Source organism: Haemaphysalis longicornis, unplaced genomic scaffold (genome assembly GCF_048455015.1).
Source record: "Haemaphysalis longicornis isolate Haplotype H1 unplaced genomic scaffold, Haemaphysalis longicornis Haplotype H1 scaffold_1, whole genome shotgun sequence".
In the NCBI taxonomy this organism is placed as follows: domain Eukaryota; kingdom Metazoa; phylum Arthropoda; class Arachnida; order Ixodida; family Ixodidae; genus Haemaphysalis; species Haemaphysalis longicornis.
In genome coordinates, this window is record NW_027526203.1 from 379,841,345 (window position 1) to 379,860,860 (window position 19,516).

General features: G+C 46.9%; 1 protein-coding gene across 7 annotated transcripts in view; it reads left to right on the forward strand.

Moving 5' to 3' along the window:
* Kis (chromodomain helicase DNA binding protein kismet) overlaps positions 1-19,516 on the forward strand; it is a 152,386-nt gene that overhangs the window by 53,243 nt on the left and 79,627 nt on the right. For 6 of the 7 annotated variants that reach the window (XM_077686459.1, XM_077686460.1, XM_077686458.1 and 3 more), the window contains exons 14-26: positions 4,730-4,886; positions 6,062-6,269; positions 6,488-6,564; positions 6,805-6,923; positions 7,024-7,869; positions 7,954-8,065; positions 8,142-8,313; positions 8,392-8,481; positions 10,215-10,315; positions 10,400-10,499; positions 11,427-11,653; positions 17,401-17,448; positions 17,602-17,723. In XM_077686459.1, coding sequence (XP_077542585.1) covers positions 4,730-4,886; positions 6,062-6,269; positions 6,488-6,564; positions 6,805-6,923; positions 7,024-7,869; positions 7,954-8,065; positions 8,142-8,313; positions 8,392-8,481; positions 10,215-10,315; positions 10,400-10,499; positions 11,427-11,653; positions 17,401-17,448; positions 17,602-17,723 — 2,379 coding nt within the window. The remainder of the gene's footprint in view (positions 1-4,729; positions 4,887-6,061; positions 6,270-6,487; positions 6,565-6,804; positions 6,924-7,023; positions 7,870-7,953; positions 8,066-8,141; positions 8,314-8,391; positions 8,482-10,214; positions 10,316-10,399; positions 10,500-11,426; positions 11,654-17,400; positions 17,449-17,601; positions 17,724-19,516) is intronic. The other variant, XM_077686463.1, reaches the window with a different exon arrangement.

Below are 19,516 nucleotides of genomic sequence, written 5' to 3' on the forward strand. Positions count from 1 at the left end.
GCAGGATCACGCATGTGCTTCCGGGGACCAAAGGAAGGAAAATATCCTGTCGTTGAAGAAGAAGTGGAGAAGTGGGTGAAAGAACAGAGAGAAAAAGGCCTGAGCGTGTCCTACGAGGACATTCAGGGGAAGGCTCGCTGTGTGGCGAATGAATTGAAGATCGCCCGCAGCGAGTTCAAAGTGTCAAAGAAGTGGGTTACCAACTTCATGAGGCGAAACGGGCTCAGTTTGAGGAGGCGCACCACCGTTTGCCAGAAGCTACCCGACGCGTACGAGGAGAAGAAGGAAGCCTTCCTGGAGTTCGTTTCTGAACTGAAGGAGCAGCATGCCTTCACACTCGGCCAGATCGGCAACGCCGATCAGACCCCCGTCTGGTTCGACATGCCAAGTAGGCGGACGGTCGCAGTTAAAGGGGAGCGGCAAGTGCGCGTGATGACGACGGGCAACGAGCACAACCGATTTACTGTGATGTTGTGCTGCACTGCCGATGGCCACAAACTTCCTCCCTTCATAGTGTTTAAGCGCAAAACAATGCCCAAGGAGACCTTCCCCCCCAAAGTGATCGTTCGCGTGAACGAAAAGGGGTTTTTCACTGAGGAGACCGTCCTTGAATGGTTCCGCCTCGTTTGGCTCCGGCGCCCTGGCGGTCTCCTGAAGCCGAAAAGCTTGTTGGTGCTCGACTCGTTTCGTGGGCACATCACCGAGCGCGTGAAGAGGGCAGTGGCGAACGCCCAGTGTGAGTTGGCGGTCATTCCTGGCGGCTTGACCCCCGTTCTCCAGCCTCTCGACGTTGCTTTAAACAAGCCCTTCAAGGATAGGATGGCGGCACTCTACAACGAGTGGATGGAGCAGGACGGCAAACCGCTGACACCGACGGGGCGTGTGAAGCGGGCTCCTTTGAGCACTGTGGCACAGTGGGTGTGCGACGCGTGGTACGGCCTGCCTCACAGCATGGTGCGCGACGCGTTTGTCAAGTGCGCAATAACGGCGGCATCGTGAATGGTGCGCGCTCTTGTGACATTCGCGAAAACGGCGGCGGCGTGAACGTTGTCGGTGCGAACATTCAAAGTGTGCCCAATAAATGTATTTTCTTCTTTTTCCCGTCAGTGCAGCCCGTTTCGTTTTACGTTTTTGCAGGTACGTATGTATGCTCTTTTTTTTCGCGATCCGGGGGTCTAAAGTTGGGGGGGTCGTCTTATATGAGGAGTCGACTTATATGCGGCAATATACGGTATTTAAGTGCACTTCCACTGAGCGCACTTGGCTAAAATGTCGTTTGGGAACAGCTAAACGGTGAATGCAAATGACACTTTCCAAGGAACACGCTTTAAAGGAGCCATGAAGAGAAAACACAAGTTTGGTTCATTCAAAAGATTGTCTCGTTAGAATCATACTGACACCACTTTTAACGTAAACTTCGCTCAAATAAGCTACATAATTAGGAAAAACGGGAATGGTCATGCGACCCACCAGCTCATTTCCCGCAACAGAACCTGTGATGTCACATGGGCTAAGCTCTGCGATTGGCGGAGGCTGGCAGAAGCAGACGCAAATTAGGTAGAGCTTACAAACTAGACGAACGAGCGATTTGCGCTTAAATTTAGGGCACATTCTTTACAAAGCAATAGGAATGATGGGACAAACAGTGGAAGTTACGAAAGCACATGTAAACATAGAAGTACTGATGCGTTCTGCTGTTCGTACTGCGCACAGCATGCTTTGGTTTAGCTGCACAGCACTATGGGGCTTGGGGTTGTCTCAGACGACACTGGCCGGTTGACGCAAGCAACGGTGTCTTACGTGACCCCATTTGTCGAGCGAGCACTGTTTCAGGGAACGAATATTTTCTCCCAGAACAAAAACAAGCCAGGTTTAAATGCGGGCAAAAACAAACCAAACGCTTGCCACGGTATGGTGGCGCCATCTAGGTTACGGAACGTAAAGAAACGCGGGAACAAACCAACACCGCTGTACAGGGTGGAGACAACCTTTGAATGGTCCCGTGCCGCCGCAATTGGGCCAACGGGCTCAACGCGTTATTCTTTTCGTTTCCCACGAGACCTAGCAACCCGAAACAGACAATATGATTCAAACTTCTTCAGTAAACCGCGTTGCGGCGATAATTTTAGCGCGGTTTTGACACAATGACTTGCTTCGGCGGCGAGCGAGCAACCGAACATGGCGGCGCCAGCGTTACGTGTCTCTACCCTGTACGGCGGATGCGTGAATGAAGGTACTCTAGGCTGCAGAGCGGTCAGTTCCCGTGATGTCACTTGGGACCACGAAAACGCACGATTGAGCGGGAAAATCAAAATTTTAACCTAAATTGTTTAATTTCTCAGTGAATAAAGCACCGTTTGTATCCGGACAAGCGCTGGGGGCACTATAAAACACGAAATCTTTCGAATAAAACCAACTTGCATTTTCTCTTCATGGCTCCTTTAAGCTGAGTGTGTTCAAAGCTTCCATCCACTGGTCAGGGGAAATAATGGGTCCTCTGCACAAGCTCACATTTGGTGCTGGACCATGGCCCTTTCAATGCAGTTGGGCAGAGGGGATGGGTAGAGGGAGGGGTGGACATGATGGAGAACAGCTCTGCACGGTAGAGATTCCGTTTAAAGTCGACGCCAGTGGCGTTCCTCTTCCAGAGTGAGGGATGAGTGAGCGAGGGGAAGCTTGCGGCGGCAGAGGCAGTAATGCTGTGTGACCTCTCTGAGAGCGAGGAGACTGTCCCTGGTCGATCTGGCTCCATGGAGGGAAGAGTCCACATCGTGCACCCGGGTGCCGTGTGGGCCGTCTCTATCTCTCCAGTGTGAGCCGGGAACCATTGGAGTTGGGCCATGTGAGATGGGAAATTTAGGCAGCGAATTTTGTGTGCCGGGCCGAAATGAGCCCTTTGGCAAAGCTTTGTACAGCCATTTTCGAATCGGAGAATATAATTTCAGGGGTGGGCTTTTAGTTAGTACGAATGCGGTTGCCGCCTCTTCCGCGATGACGGGTGGGAGAGGTGAGGGTGGCAAGAGGAGGAGACCAACGGGCATGGTGTTTCCTCTTCTGCCACCCAATACAGATAAAGCAAGGCTCCAGAGTTCTGCTAAATAGTCGGTTATGGGATCCGTTCAGTGCACGTGCACCACGAGAACCAGCTCAGGCGGTGCACTTCGCCGTGCGTTTCAATGGGACAGCTCGCGGCACCTGAACTCTGGAGCCTTACTTTCATGGCTTTGCCTGTACTCCCTGCCGAGGAGGTGCAGAAGCAGACGATAAAAGTACAGGCCTGGTTCCGCTGATTAATCAGAATGGGGGCGGAACCGGCTTTGCACCACTGTGAACTGGTTCAAGAGGTGCAGGCTGAATCGAACAGACCCATGGATTGCATGGGTTAATACTGACCAATGCAGCCAAACTTTAGATGGAGGCAACAAATTCACTTCAGTGTTTCTTTAATGAAACTTCCCACTCCTTTTTTCTTTCCTGCTGATTTCAAATATACCATTATTTCTTTCATTGGTCAATTAGTTCTCAAAGTAGAGATAATCTGCTTTTTTTTTCTTTCAGGAACACTGTAACAGAAAGTGCCAAAAAATGATAATCTGCATATACTTGTCCACTGAGCTCTCTTTCTGCTCTCCACCTTGCATTTATCTCTGATGTGTTTACTTGCAAGACACGAACATCTGAGTGGGAGTGGACAGCAAAACGTGCAAAAAGAAACCTTGCAGGATAAAATATTAAGACCAAGAAAAAATTTTTTACGTTTTTTTTTCTGAATGTTTTCTTAACATTTCTTCTGAACATTAAGAACGTTTCTTAATGTTCGTAATGCTGTTTTTTTTTCTTTTTTTTTCAATTTTTTTGTGAATGTGGGAATATTTCCTTAACTCTTTTATTTGGCATAGGCCTTCCTCCCATTCTAAGCACCCTCCCTCACTTTAGCTGAGAAAATGCTTTAAAAAAGTCAACATTATAAAATGGATATTGTTTCAAAGCTAAGCCCCCCCTCTCACTCTAATTATCACAGGCTTGAACAGTAACAAAAAAAGGCATTATATTTCAGAAAATCTACTATAAACTTTCATTATGATGTCAGCTTCGAACAATTTTGTGAGAGTGGAACTTGCGTAGAGTGTGAGGCTCGAATAGTGCATTCTTCTCCGTGGAATGTCGCCATTTTAGGGTTACTCTCACTGCCACTTCCCTGGGGTGTGAATAACACATTTTTCAGTTTTCTCCTGCTCTTGTGCCCATCAGTAGCAAAAAAAAAGAACAAGAAGCTGAAGTCAAAGCACCCATTTGGATTAGGTCTGGAATGCCTTTAACTGCCGGCCAGGTGCTGCCTGACTGTTGGAGCTGTTCACATCGTTTCCCTCGGTCCATCTGGCCGCAGCAGTCAAAGTACCAATAGTGTCACTTTAAACACCTGCGAGTGTGTTGGGAATTGCACATAGGCTTAGTACAAACCAAAGCTGGAAGTCCATAGTTTGTAGATTTCAAAAACCATCTAGTGTTGCTAGAAACCGTCTTTGTGGGCTCTATATTAATCTGGTGATCTTCATGTCCTAGTGGGCCTCTCAAGTGGGAGGGGTAACAAGTGTTTCATGCTACATAAAGCACCGTTGGTGTGGGTTGATTTGTAAGTATTTTGTGCTGAGCAATTACATTTTAGAGGGTAGGTGGTGTTAAATGGTTGCTGTACTTGTGCATTCTTCTTTCTCAATATTCGTGCTAGGTGGAACTGACTAACATTCAGAAGAAGTATTACCGGGCCATTCTGGAAAGGAATTTCGCCTTCTTGACGAAAGGTGGTGTGGGCACAAACGTCCCGAATCTCATGAACACCATGATGGAGCTACGAAAATGCTGCATTCATCCTTACCTCATTAAAGGTGAATTTATGTTGATGTTGGAAGTGTTTTGTAGCATGGAAGGCTTTGATAGAAATCTGGTTTGCATGACATTGGTCGCACTGATGTTTCAAGAGCTTAGTGTCTTTTCAAGCACAAGTTGACGCCTGTAGGTAGGTTACAGGGCCGTGAGCAAAAGTATACCTCTGGTGGTGGCAGCAGTTTTTCATAAATTGCTTATTGAGGTTGCAGTGGGATTGTAGTTAGTTATGCCAGCTTAGCAAGCCACTTGCAGTATGATATTCAAAGTGTCTGCCCTTGTTCAGTGGTTCCACAAGACTGTGGCCACGGTCACTGAGAAATGGTCTTCCTAAATTGTTCTGTTGCCGAAAGCAGGGCAGGCTAATTGTGGTTTATAACTTTGCAAGTGCGCTAGCATGTGGCGTAAGCAAACAAGGGAGGTCTGAGGGACAAATCTTGGTGTCCCTACAGAGTGTAGGCCATGCAGATAAGTTACAAAGAAAAAAAGAAAACTTGAGCCATTCCACTCCAAAGGTGGGTGGCCAGTGAAGCTTTTTACCACGTGACATAGAGGTGGCACAATTTAGGTGAAAAGTACGAGCAAATCTTATTTCTTTTGAGCCCTGATGGGTGGTCATCCCCAAGAAAGACACATGCATGTAAGCACACACTTTTGACTGCTTATCTTGAAAATGGTGCCTGTTGATGACTAATCTACTCAAGGTGCATAAGCTTGAGTTCCAAATCATGTTTTGAACAGCGTGCCACTTTGGTGGTGACTGTGTGCTAACAGCATGCACACGTACAGAGACGTTTGTTTTCCAACGCCTGCCTCTTCACACACACGTGGGGCCTCGGGAGTTTTGTTCTCGGACATGAAAAACACATGGAACCCTAGCCATCGCTTAAAAATTGAAAGTGTGGTCTGAAGGCATCCCACATCAGTTGGTACTGGCTGGAAAGCACAAGCTTTGCGTGCAGTTCTGCCAAGGTGGTAGTGAGGCAGTGCTGTTGCTTGGAGCACTTTCAGCTCGGCATCCAGTTTTCGCATGTACGTCGTTTCAAATTGTAGTTTTCCTAAACATTCACACCTAGGACAGGGCGAACGCAGAAGGATGTTGGCCCTCGTGTTGTGTGTGGTGTGAGAGCGGAGAACTGAACTGGGGGTCACTTCCGTGCCTGTTCCCCCCTCGCAGGGGCAGAGGAGCAGATCCTGCAGGAGTACCGGCTCCAGCACGGTGACTCCTTGGACATGGCGCTCAACGCCCTGGTGCAAGCATCTGGGAAGCTAGTGCTGCTGGACAAACTGCTTCCCAAGCTCAAAGACGGTGGCCATCGGGTGCTGGTCTTTTCCCAAATGGTGCGGTGCCTGGACCTGCTGGAAGACTACCTGGTGCACAAAAGGTCAGCCCCACCTCCCCGCAGGGGAGGCGCTGTGTTTCACAGCCGGCTGTCAGCAGGGATGACTTGCCATGCTAATACTGAGTGGTGTCCGAGCATTGGGCGACCACCATGGGTGAAAATTTTCTCAACTTTTTCTGAGCGTGACGGCGTGTGGCGTGCCCACTGCTTGTAGTTCCGGGCATAAGCAGTTTGACTAGTCCTTGTTTTTCCCGTTGCAGATATCCTTATGAACGGATTGATGGGAGGGTTCGTGGAAACCTTCGTCAGGCTGCCATCGACAGGTATTGCAAGCCAGGTTCGTGTCACCTTGTTCTTTATCTCTGTGCGCAAAATGCACTCCTTTTTCTTTTTCCTTGAGCAAAGCAACTGCAATTGCATGTAAAATGTTCTATTCCTTTAAATATCTTTCTAGCTAACTTCTTATTACATGTCTTGCAGTGTTGTAGTGAAATTACACTGTTGAAGATGATATCGCTTCACTTGAGTAGTACCTGGGCGTGCATGTGGTCCTTACGTAAATGCCTTCATTTCTCAGACTCCGACAGATTTGTCTTTCTGCTATGCACAAGAGCAGGAGGCTTAGGCATCAATCTGACTGCTGCTGATACTGTCATAATATTTGACTCAGACTGGAACCCGCAAAACGACCTCCAGGTGTGTTGCCTAAACTATTTTTTGTTGGCCTAAGCCAGATGTTGCAGGCAATGTTCGAGGCTAATGGCTCTAATCGCCCCCCTCCCTTTTTTTGCCACAGGCACAAGCTCGTTGCCATCGGATCGGGCAGTCCAAAGCAGTCAAGGTGTACCGTCTCATCTGTCGGAACACGTATGAACGAGAGATGTTTGACAAAGCCAGCTTGAAGCTCGGTCTGGATAGAGCAGTCTTGCAGTCAATGAATGCTCAGAAGGAGAGCCTAGGAGTGAACCAGCAGCTAACCAAGCAGGAAATTGAAGATCTACTTCGGAAAGGTGCATATGGTGCCATAATGGATGATGATACGGATGGGAACAATTTCTGTGAAGAGGACATTGACCAGATCTTGCTGCGTCGCACGCACACCATCACCATTGAGTCTGAAGGGAAAGGCTCCACCTTTTCCAAGGCATCCTTTACGGCATCGTCCACACGCAGCGACATCGAAATAGACGATCCCAACTTTTGGGAGAAGTGGGCCAAGAAGGCAAACTTGGATGTCGATGAACTGAAGGGCAGGAATGAGCTGATTCTACAAGAGCCACGAAGACGTACCCAGACCAAGCGGTTTGGCACTGATGACAACATGTTGGACTTGTCGGAGCTGGAGTCTAGCGATGAGGACGATGAGACAGGAGTGCGCACAAGGGGAAGCCGACGATCGCGGCACCGGGACTCCCCGCTCATTGGTGGCCGGGTGCGCCGTGGGGGTCGAGCGAGCCGGGGTTTCTCCGAGGACGAATTCCTGGGCGACATTGCACCTGGAAATTGGACTCGCACCGAGTGCTTCCAAGTGGAGAAAGGTCTGCTCACTTTTGGCTGGGGCCGCTGGGAGGAGAGTATAGCCATTGGGCTTTGGAGAAGACGAGTGTCACCCAAGGACGTTGAGGACATCTCCAGAGTTGTGGTACGTGTGCTGTCCAAGCCTGCGTGCATGACACACAAAGTAAGCTGGACTAGTAACTAATAGGGGCCGTTTTGCCTTTTGCAGCTACTGTACTGCCTGCGGCACTACAAGGGTGATGAAAAGATCAAGGGCTTCATTTGGGACCTGATAGCGCCCACTGAAGATGGTGAAACCAGGATCCACAAGAACCACTCGGGTAGGTGTTTCTACAAAACACTGTGCGGGCCTCAGGTGTGCCGGCCAGGTCTGAACGCCGTTTCTTTGCTGCACAGGCTTGTCTGCACCAGTGCCCAGAGGGCGCAAAGGCAAGAAGCTCAAGAACGGAAAAGGCGAGCCTGACTCGCCCGACATGCTGGCTGACTGGGCTCGTGATGACCAGTACAATCCTGACCTCCTCCTCTGTGACGATGGCTACCGCAAACACTTGCACCGGCATGCCAACAAGTGAGCAACTGTGCTCCTCATCTCGTACAGCTGCTCGCTTACAGGGTGAACCCTAATGTTTTGTGCCTCTGGTTTCAGGGTCCTCCTGAGGGTCCGCCTTCTCTACTACCTGAAACATGAGATCATAGGAGATTTGCACCAACAAGTGTTCGCAGGAATGCCAGCCAGGTGAGCGAAGGATAGAAGCTTACTGCAGCAGATTGGGCACCTGGGAATGGACAGTGCCGTTGAAACACAGGCCAAGAATGAGCTGATTCATATCACCAGAAAACAAGAAAAAGGAAGTTCTCTGCATGTTGAAATGCGCCGCGCACGCGACAGGTGGTGGTAACATGGTGTTGGCTCCTGCCGTGAAGTGGTGCTGGTAGCTCCAGCGACTGATTTGAACATTTGATTAAAATGCAGTTCAAGGCAAAAGCTAAACTGTTCATGTGAGAAAGGAGCTGAAAATGGGGGCAGAAAACTGCACTATAAAATGTCATCCGTGCCAAGTATCCGCCGCGGAGGGGGCCCAGCCAGCTGCTGTGAGTATTTCGAAATTGCCGCCATTAGGTGCGCATCTCCGCATTGGCGCAAATCGTGAGGCTCCTCCCACGGTCACGCGCAGCAACCGAGGGGCCAAGGGGCCGGGCCGATTCGTCAACGCGGGCGCCAAAAGAACACGCGTTCATTGCTGACACGCATGAATCTCGTGCTAAAACGAGCCATGCGGTTTGACGTGTCAGCAGCGCAGGCAACATGGCAAGGCGATGACAGGACAGCAAGGAATGTGGAGGAGGCGAAATGGCGGGGGTGCTCCTCGTCGGAAACGAGAGGGAATGCCTGATTGCTACCCTGGCCATGGGTTATTCAAAAAGTATAATACAAAAAGGAAGCTAAAGGCACCCGAGATGCAGCCAGCGGAAACTTTCTCTTTGTTCGGAGCGGCACCTTTCTCGTTTCTATTGTAAACACCCCACGAGGAGGATTATCGTTGGCGGGGGAGGACTAATGCCATGATGCTTTTGTGCCCGCGTGCAACCGTCACACCAAGGCTCCCTCCTCTCTACCACACCGCGGTCGGCTGCTCACGGCTTGCACGCTCGTATCACCTGCACCAGTGATAAATGTGTACAAATCATCCGAATGTTTTTACATTATATACAAGGCATTTTGGTTGGAAAATTCGAAAATTCGTATCACAGAAAAATTCGCACCAACAGAGTTTGTATCACCGAGATTCCACTGTATTTAACTTGCTAGGAGCCTTTTGATAAAAGAAAAAAAGAATTGGTGGTAATGCAAATAGTAACCACGAGTGGCATGCTTCTTTGCCAAGGGCAGCAGCCATATGCCCCCTTTCACAAAAACACAAAAAAACGCTATCAAAAATCTCAATGTTGCCGGAGCGGAAAAATTTAAACTGATTCTAAAAGTGCAGTGCCTAGACTAACCACTGGGATGCATTAGGTGTACGAGAAACTACAACTTGTAGAAATCTGCAATATAAAGCATCGATCACCGGTGATCAATATGAATAGGTGTGGTAACGAAAGAGTTCATTGATAATTGTTATGGGCAGCCACAGTCTTTTAGACAGTCTTGTGTTATGGTTTTTCAAGGCACAAAAGCCAGGGTTCTGGTGTTTTGTGGCAATGAACCCTTGACTAGCAAAGGAATACAGCCAGGAAGTAGGCCACAAACACTTTTTTATAGCACTTAACTGCAAAAGCATTATAATAGAGTCCGTAGGACACATCTGTTTGAGAGGGATCATGTACAGGCAATGAAAGGAGGTTTTGCACTGAATACTGTGAATATGTTTTTTTTTTTTTTTTTTCCGTCTCCGGTAAACAGTTTCTGGCACTTGCACTGGTGCTCGTGCGTCTGTGTTGAAGGGCAGCGTTCATTGTGCTTTGCAGGGATATTCCTATTCCGCCACCAGCTGCTGATGGGGAACCTCCTGCTCCCTGGTGGGACGAAGATGCTGACAAGTCTCTCCTGATAGGTGTCTACAAGCATGGTGAGCATCGGTGCACTGGAGTGCTTTGGTTATCCTGATACAGGACGAGCTGCACAGGCTGATGTCTGGGGTGCTTCCTTGCAGGCTACGAAAGGTTCAACCTGATGCGCCAGGACCACACGTTGTGCTTCTTGACACGGTGTGGCCCTCCCGATGGTGCTGCACTCCTAGCAGAAATGACAGCGTAAGTGCCCCCAAAGGGCTGACCTCTGCCCTTGGGCTGCCAAAGCTCCTTTCAGTTCATTGCTAGACGGGCTCTCCCTTCTCCGTATGGGGTCTGGATTTCCTATGTGCCCCCAGTACTGGGTGCATGCTGTGCTTTGACACTGAGTACATATGAAGATGCAAAGCTCCTTTTGATGAGGCACGCGCAATTCGACTTCTGTAACACACTTTTGCACAGCAGATTAATAAGCTGGGAAACGGAAAGAAAGCTCAGGGGTATTGTTTTCTGTGTTTTCTTTTTTTCCAATTTATATTAGTTGGGGAGCACGCAAAGTCGGTGTGAAACTTTCACTGCACTTGATCTTGATGTCTTGAGGTGATTTCCCATGAGTGTTTTGTGGATGATATTTTGTAGCCACAGTTCATTGGTTATTGTAGATGCCTTTATTAGACACACTTCCTGTGTCTTATACTTAAAATAACCAAAATTTCTCCATAAACATTTCATTGAGAAATTGAGAAGCAATAAGCATTGGTTTTTCATAAAAGCTGCACGATATACCTCCAGTTCTGCATGTTGCTTGGTTTTTCAATTTTTTTAACAGTTCTGCAGGTGGGCTGTGGTCAGTAGGGAAAATTTGCTCTTCTTTTTGTTCCTGCCTGTTTGCCGAAGCAAAGTTTACGTGCTGCACTGATATTGCCTCTTAGCTTCAACAAGCCTGCACATAGAAACAGAGCAAGGAATGTGGATACTGCTCCCGTCTTGCATATTCGCAAAGGACACATAGCAACATTTTTCTTCGTGATCCCACCAAGAAATTTTACGTTTGGTATGGTGATTTTATGTAGGCTAGCTGTTGACGGTTGGGGGGCGAGGCCATGTCACAAGAAAAAGGTTTTTGCCACTCGACAGGCGTGCTTCACACATTGGCCTGTTCATCTGCAGGAATCCCGAAGATCTCGAAGACAAACGCGAAGAGGGGAAAAAGGACATGGACGAAGAAGAGCCCGTGTCTCCCGAGCCGTCGACGTCTTCAGAGGCCAAGCCTCCTTCGGAGCATTCAGAGCAAGCTCCTCCTCCTCCTCCTCCTCCTCCTCCTGTGGCGTGTGAGCATCCCGCCCCCGTTTCTGGGGGTGGAGGTGTGCCCGCTGCCCCTACACCGCAGCTGCAAGGTGAGTGCACCACTCTCCGGTGAATGGGCGAATTGGAGTTGCAGCTTCGTACTGTTCATCCTATTTGTGGGCTTGTGGGGACGTGCTGTTTTCTGCTCTTGTCCATCGCATTCGGTGGGTTAATTTGTAGCTTCCACAATTCACACAGCAAACTGAAAGTTGCGTTTTTTAACCTGTATCCGTGAGTCTGTAGTCACAACCAACGTACTTAGTTGCTAGAACATTACAGTTATGTGATTTTGCTAGCTGTTAAAACCAGAAAGTTTGAAAGGAGCCTGTGTTTTATGTCATTTTGTTTTTGCCAGTCATAAAACTGCCAATGGCAAATCTAACAACTGGCCCTTGGGGCTTTCTCATGTCTATCTTTTCTCTCCCCTTTTTAAAGTCTCTGCCACACGGGATAGCTACTCGTATCTTGCACTCAACCTATGGGGAAACTACTCACTTGTTCAGCTTTCAGTCCTGCTGAAGATTAATGAGGCTGTAACATCATGAATTATGAGGCTTTGCTACACTGAACCTTAAGGCCTTGCATTTGAAAAGATCTTAATACCTAAAAAAATGTAATCATTTGGCAAATGATTGACTTGCCAATAGCCAATAACACTATTTTTGCTGGTGGTAGTTAGTTCAGTTGCATTTTGCTTGCCGTCAGCACAGGGGTAGTTTGTAGCATTTGCGCAGCCAACCAGTGTGCTGCCTCGGCAAGGTTTTAAAGGCACGTTTACTGCCTCCAGCACTTTATGGGTGCTTGATAGGTGCTTGCGCATCGTGGTTTTAGCCTTTGAAGTAAATATGAAGCAAATAATGATTTGCTTCCTGTAGTTACGAGATGTATAATTTCAATAGTTAAAAAAAAAAAAAGAAGAGGAGCAAGGGAACCAGCTGCAACCATGAACACTGTTATGAGAACTCAACTGGCCATTTATTTTAATCGCATTACATGCAACAGTCTATTAACTTTGTTGATAAATACAAAGCAATTGATGTACCAAGCAGTGATCAAGAATTGCTGTCATTGGAGCTTTAGCAAAAAGGTGATTGCATGCAACATTGTGAAGCACAAGCACAAAAAAAAAAGACTCATTAGTTTGGGTTCCGTTTGTTCGTTAATAGGCCGACCGCAGTGCAGGTAGCTTTTGGGTCGTAAAAAATGCTTTTGTGTCTGTTAGGCATGGCACTTGCTTTGTCTGCTATAGGCTCCGTGCGCTGGTGTTTCGAGCGCGACCGCAGCGCCGCCGAACAGCGGCGCCGTCGAAAATCGGATGTTGGTCACCCCGAAAGAGCGGCTTACCGGGCGGAGACTCCGCAGTCTTTGTGAAAAAGTCGAGCTAGTAGTGCGCATTTCTGTACGTATTGCTGGGTCTACGGTTCCGAAACATTTTAAAAAGGTCGCGAGGAGGCTGACAAAAAAATAGTTTATCTCGGTCCCCTTGAAATGAAGCGGAAAGGCGACAGCGATGAACCCGCGCAGTGCGACGGGCAATGTAAACAACGCCGATCGACTTCTGGCCATCAGCGTTCGTTTTGCCGTTTTGTGTGAATGTGGTTTACACTCTGGGATCTTGTTTCTGTGCACACCCGCTATCAACTTCGCAGGGGACCTGCGATAGCCGATGCCCGGCGAAACTTGCATAGGCAACGCGAACTTCATCGGGAACAAAAACAGCGCGCCAGCATACACCCCACCAATCTTACCTGAGTGCTACGCAATATGACGCACAGTAACGGTTGACACGAAACTAGACTGATCCCACAGGCAACCACCGCAGCTAAACGAATGGGCCATTAATATGCGCGTCAATCATCTTGAAGCAGTGACGGTGTCTGTCGTTTTCTTTTTTTCCTTTTGTCGCTGAGCTTATGCCTCCCCGGCATTTTAGCATTACGTGTTGCTTATGCTTTACCAATCTGTATCGGTTATTCCTCTTCTGTATTGCTTACCCCTTCCTAGGTGTACGCGCGGAGGTTCTGCCCATGCGGCCTCGGCGGCAGCTTTGACGCAGATATCGCGGCCAACTCCATACGACTAACATTTTGTTGATTCGGACAGAGCTGGAAAACCGGCGTTCATACCGGCGCTAAAATTTGGCAATAGCTGCCCGGTGCTCACAGTTATGAGTTGGCGAACATAGCAACTGCATCGGCATGTTTACGCGAGCCGCGGCACCCGGCCTTGCGCGTGCAGCTTCCCCCGCCTACCTCGCTTACTCACTGAACTCATAATAAAGTGCAGAGATGCGTGAGCCGCGTGTTTACAACAAAACTCACAACCATTCACTGTATCCGCCTCTAACTAAAAGTCGCAGTCCAGGGTCACGTCTGTCATGTGCCCAACGCCATTGCTGGAAACATCGGACGGCTCCGTTGCGTTCGCTAGCTTCTCCTGGATGCAGTAAACATCGTTTGCGGCGTGTAGCTGGCGACCATGTTTTCAGGTTTTCGTATATGAAAAAGAAAACGAGCCAATATATCCCATCTCTCTAAAACCGTTAAAACGAGCGCGCTGGTTTGAGCAGTCATCGCAGCGTAGCACGGGCGGTACGGGGAAGGGCGCAAGGCGATGACAACAACATCCGATGAATGCCTCCAGTGGCCGTAGATGGCGCTAGTTGCACAGGCACTGGTGTCGCCACCATACCAGCGCACGGAGCCTGTAGTGGAGTCTCAATGGTTTAATCACAGCTGATACTAATTTTGAGTTGATTCTGACTGAAAAAAAAATTCCCGGGCTGTTATGCATTGCTACTGCGGGGCTAAATTTTGGGCAGTACAAATGCATTTTTGTGCAGCGATGGATGGCACAATTCTTGTTACCCTCTGCTGTATCACTGCTATAAAGTAGCTAAATGGTATAAATATAAAGCATGCAAGTTAATTGTATTTTTCATCTGGGAAAGGAAGGGGAGCATTCATTGTGCAGAGGGAAAAACAAAAATGCATTTATTGCATGGTAGCTTTCTAACGCACTCACATGCAAGCCATTATTATGAGCTAAAATTGCAATTCCATAGTTGTACCTTCTCCCCCCCACCCAGAAAAGGAACGATTTTCGTTTTCACTCAACACATGAAGTGTTTTTTTTCCCCCTCTGACACCCACGAGTCTAACGTTAAAATCTACCGTATTGTCAGGTGCTCATTAATGGCTTCTCTTCCTAAATAGTAACTCTGAACAGATAGTCTCTCTGCTGCGTTGGCGCACCTGCGTTTCGTCGCCTTCTTCAGCGGTGGATTTGGACCTAGTTTGGTCCTACTGCTAAAAAATCCTGCTGGGCGCTGCAGTTCAGTGCGTCAAATTAAGGCCTCTGTGGGGCTGGTCTCCTGTTGCCTTCCCTCTGTTCTTCTGTATTCAGAAAAAACAAACAATTAAATAGATAATAAATTCAGAAATACAGAGCATCTCTCTAGACTCCAACTGGAGTCATCGAAAATTGCTTCGTAATTGTTGAAGTTCATCGACTGCTGCATGTGTGGCATTGAAAATAAATAGCCAGGTGAGTTCTTCTTGCAGTGTGCAATGCAGCTGCTGGTTTCTTCATTTTCTTTTCCTGCAACCATTTAAACTTCAAGAAGCCACTCGCACTTGTCAAATTTTCTTTTAGGGGTGAAGTCCTTGAGGGGCCTTGGGCTGTCGGTGTTTCCTGTCGTCGTTGCTTCATGTAGTCGCGGTACTAAAACACGAGGACTCTCGTTTTCAAACGCCTCGCGCTAGAACGTAACGTGTACTACAAGAAAAGTGTACAGTGGATAAAACCGGTTCAAAATAAACTAACATGATTTTAAGAATTGTGGAACGCTTCCTGTCCACTTCAGAAATCATCAAGCACAAGCTGAAGCTGTTTGTGGATGGGTTATAACTTATGTTACACTCAAGTACCCACCAGTTCTCGTCGCTAGGCCTGATCGGGTCGGGTGGTCAGTCGAAGCAAGAACAGGCATACTTACTTGGTGCGGGGCCTCGTTGATTACTGAGGACGAGCTCCCAGGGCGAGGCGAGGGCATTGCACTGCGTTTGCGTTGACCCCTGCCGTTAACCCAAACTGGGCAGATGGGGCGTGCAGATTGCCTAAATCCGGTTCAACGCAAGAGAGGGCGCCACCGCCTTAGCAAGCACGCGATTGGCCCTCCCACTGGCGCCCAAGCAACGTGCCCCGTGGGGCAGGAGAAATGCGCAATCTTTGAATACACTTATGTACTGCATGCGTCGCCCCTCCCGAGGTGCCATGTTAATGGAGATGGCCCGGGATTGTTTGGTGCCTGTCACCTATGTTCCGATGAATACAGCTATAATGTAAATATGTAAAAGGCAAGAAGATTCGCGTGGTATGTGGAACCACCCGTGGCAGAGCTGCATGCCAAGGTGCATTCACGATGCAAGAGTTTTTAATAAGCAAATTTTTGAGCAAGGATACATCCTTAAAAAGCAGCAAATGGTAACAGGCTGGCACTCATTGTGGCCATAACGGGAAAGTCTAATTTCATTGGCTCGCTGTTAGCCCAGATCCACCTTTCTGAAGGCAATTCTGAATTATCTTCATGGTTCTTTGCTTCCAAGATACGCGGCATGAAATCGGCCCCTTCAGTCTTTATGCAGCCGAGGCACAGGCCTGTGTTTCATCACTCGTTTATGACTTCAGCCCTGCTTTCTATGAAATGTGCTTGACATTTCTTGTTGGCATTAGTTTGAAAGCTGGTGAGGGGCAGCTTCACAAATGACCTGGCTGAAGGACTGCGTAAGCACAGGCTCTAAAGCTGAAAACAAGGGATGTCTAAATTTGTGTGGGAAGACTTGGAAAAAGAAGGCTTCATGCCGCGAGCTCTCTTGCTTTGAGTGGTTTCCCCCCTTTCTCAGTGACTGAGTCAGCGAGTGCTGTTGAGACGTGTTGCTATGGGCTATGGGTAGGCTACGCGAAAGTAAAACTCATGGACAATGCAAATGCAAGCAGTGATGTATTATAGAACAGAAGGCATTCTCTGAACAGGGGTATTGTTCTGATCATGGTGTTCTTGCCGGAAAAGCTGAAAAGAGACTTCAAGCTTGTCGCATATCACGCACAGTTTCACTGGTTGTTTGTCTTGGTCACAGAAGCATCTCTCAATTCTTTTTCCCCGGAACATGTTGAGCTCAAACATTGTTGAAGCTTTATGCATCTTTTTGTTTTGGCTTACCAACAGTTACTGTTTACTCAATATAGAGGCAGAAGTGTTTTACTGTTTGAAATTGCAGAAAAATTGACTTTGTGATGTTGTGACTAAATATGCATTGATTGGGCCAGAAAAGACTGGTTCGGCTTGCATTGTTGAGCTGGGGTCATACAATTTTTATTGTCCTTGCTGGCATACCAAGTGCTGATTTAGCCTGGCTTCACCATGCATACCAGCTGGGGCCAAAGTCTGTAATGCAATGGCCGCCATTTTGTAATGACGTAGTGTTGATGTGGGAAATATATGCTTTTCTTTGGTTTTTTGTTTGTTTGTTTGGGAGACCCATGAGCATGCAGTGCTGTAAAAAGGGGACGATAGCTCGAAGTGACGCACACACCGTCGTGTCGCTTTGGGCCGTCATTCTCGTTTTCTACACCAGAGGAGCTCTGCATTTTCTTCCGGCTCTCGCATGCTCACTTTGTTTTGGTTGCTGAGTGCCAGTACCGGGTGTATGTGTTAGCTAAATGTCGGCAGCTGAATGTGTAAAGCCAACATGGTGCCCCTTGTACTTGCCTACTGTGCATGTCCTGTTCTTTTCAGCTCTGCTAGGCTGGTATTGCTGTGGGGCGCATGACAGTGGTCACAAAGGTTTGCATTGTATCCAGTTCTTTATTTATAAAGGCTGATTTTACACGCTGCCTCCACTTCACTCCACTTTTGTGAAGGAGATTTGAAAAGAAAAAACAGTGGAGCCTCTGAGCACCATTTTTTTTTTTTTTTTGTTCCTTACATTGCTTCCAGGCGAAATGGGCACCTTGGAATTCCCAACTCCCTCAGACTTGAACACGCGCCTTCGTCGCATCATAACCATGTACCAAAGGAATCACAAAAAGAGGGAACTGATCAATGCTCAACGAGCAAGGGTATGTATTGCTTTTAAAGTTTTTGTTCTCTTCTGTTTTCTCCCCCCCAAAAAAAAATGGGCGTTTTTTTTTTTTCGTGTTCTTTTTTACCTGCCATATGCTATATTTGCAGTTATCTGGTCTGGCACCATTTCTTCCTTTCTTTCTTTCTTTTTTTTTTGCACATTTTAGGGAGTTGCAGAAAGAAGCATTTGCTTTGTAAATGAACACGCACGGTTGAGGAAAACATAAATCCTAATAGTTGAGTTTGTGTAGCTCTGCAAGAACGTTTGTCAGATTTTTAATAGACAGGCCTTTTTGATTTGTGATGAGGCTCATCCCAGGTAATGCTGAATATGTATGAATGCAAAGTGGTTCAGTGCACCAGCTGAAAACGCATTCTGAATCTATTTACGAGAATAAGACAAGCTAAAAAAAAATCCTTCGCATATTAACCTATATCTTAAGTGTTTCTTGCACAGTATTATTGTTTGTTTGAGTTTTTTCTCTTGTTCATTTTTTCTTTTTTCACTTTTTGTTTTATTCAAACAAAAAAGTTCGGTTGTGGCTATACCTGTACTTCAGTGCAGCTGATTCAATTTTATAACAGTCAGCCGAATTCGGTAGTTTCTTTGCAGTAACCATATGACAGCTAAGAATTTTTTGTTGTGCTCCATATCATAACTGACTTTGAGACCCCCCAAACTTAAGATGCACTTAACGTTTCATCTTGTATTCATTAAAAAAAGGCTATGTTGGTGTTCAAGAAAATGAGAATTACTTTGCTATTTGACACTAAGACGTTTACTGAAATAAATCTGGAAGTAAGTTCATTTAGAATAAAACCTGGCTAGGAAAGACAAAATCACGACACATATTTCTAGTGTGACATTCGTTAGAAATCCTCGTAAAGTACTATTAATCTTGAACACTAAAAATGATCACAACTGGGGTATAATTGAAAGATGAGTTTTGTGCCTGTAACAAGTATTGATGTGGAATTTGAATGAAAGAAGCGGTGCTTGTGTTTGGTGAATAAATCATTTGAAGAGGCGAGTGTTCGGGTAACATGCAGAACTTGATGCCAGTCCAGAGATACATCCCATGACAAAATTTAAGCAGCAATCAATCAAGGACTCTGAATGAATAATTAGTGTTTTGTTCAGTTTCACTGGGTTAAAAATGAACCAAAACAAAGGGGTTGGAAAGTATTTGGCTGTGAGCAGTGGGTTCCTAATTAAATCAATGTTATGAGCAGCCTATTTTGCCTTGTAACATATGAGGAAGTTGATGGTGCTGCGATTGTGTGCTTGTTATATCTAGTCGATTGGACAGTATGCTGTTATAAAAAAAAAAATAAGCGAAAGTGATAAAAATTTTCATAAAATGAAGTCAATGCCCTTTTGGGAATGGAGTGTTAGTGGACCGTGCCAAGGTGCCATAGTCAAAGAATTGGTGCAGTAGCTCCTGAGGATATCATTGGCAGTGGATTTTTTTTCTTGCGTAGAGCTAGGCTTCCTGATGCTTGTGCGAAAGATGTGGTTATAGTACCATTATTATTATTATTATTAATAGTGTATTATTATTTGCAAGAAGCTGGTTGAATATGTGGGACCATTTAATTTGGAGTGTTAATTGTTTAGCTGTAGCCAGCTAGCTTACATTTTTGGTTCATTGTGCTGCTTATTTTACGAATGCAATGTTGCTGTTTCCTTTTTTGTTTCCTTAGTGGATTCTATGTATTCCTTTTTTAAAGCATTTTGCACAGCCATTATCAGAACAGTGGTAAAAAGAACACACAATATATGCCTTGA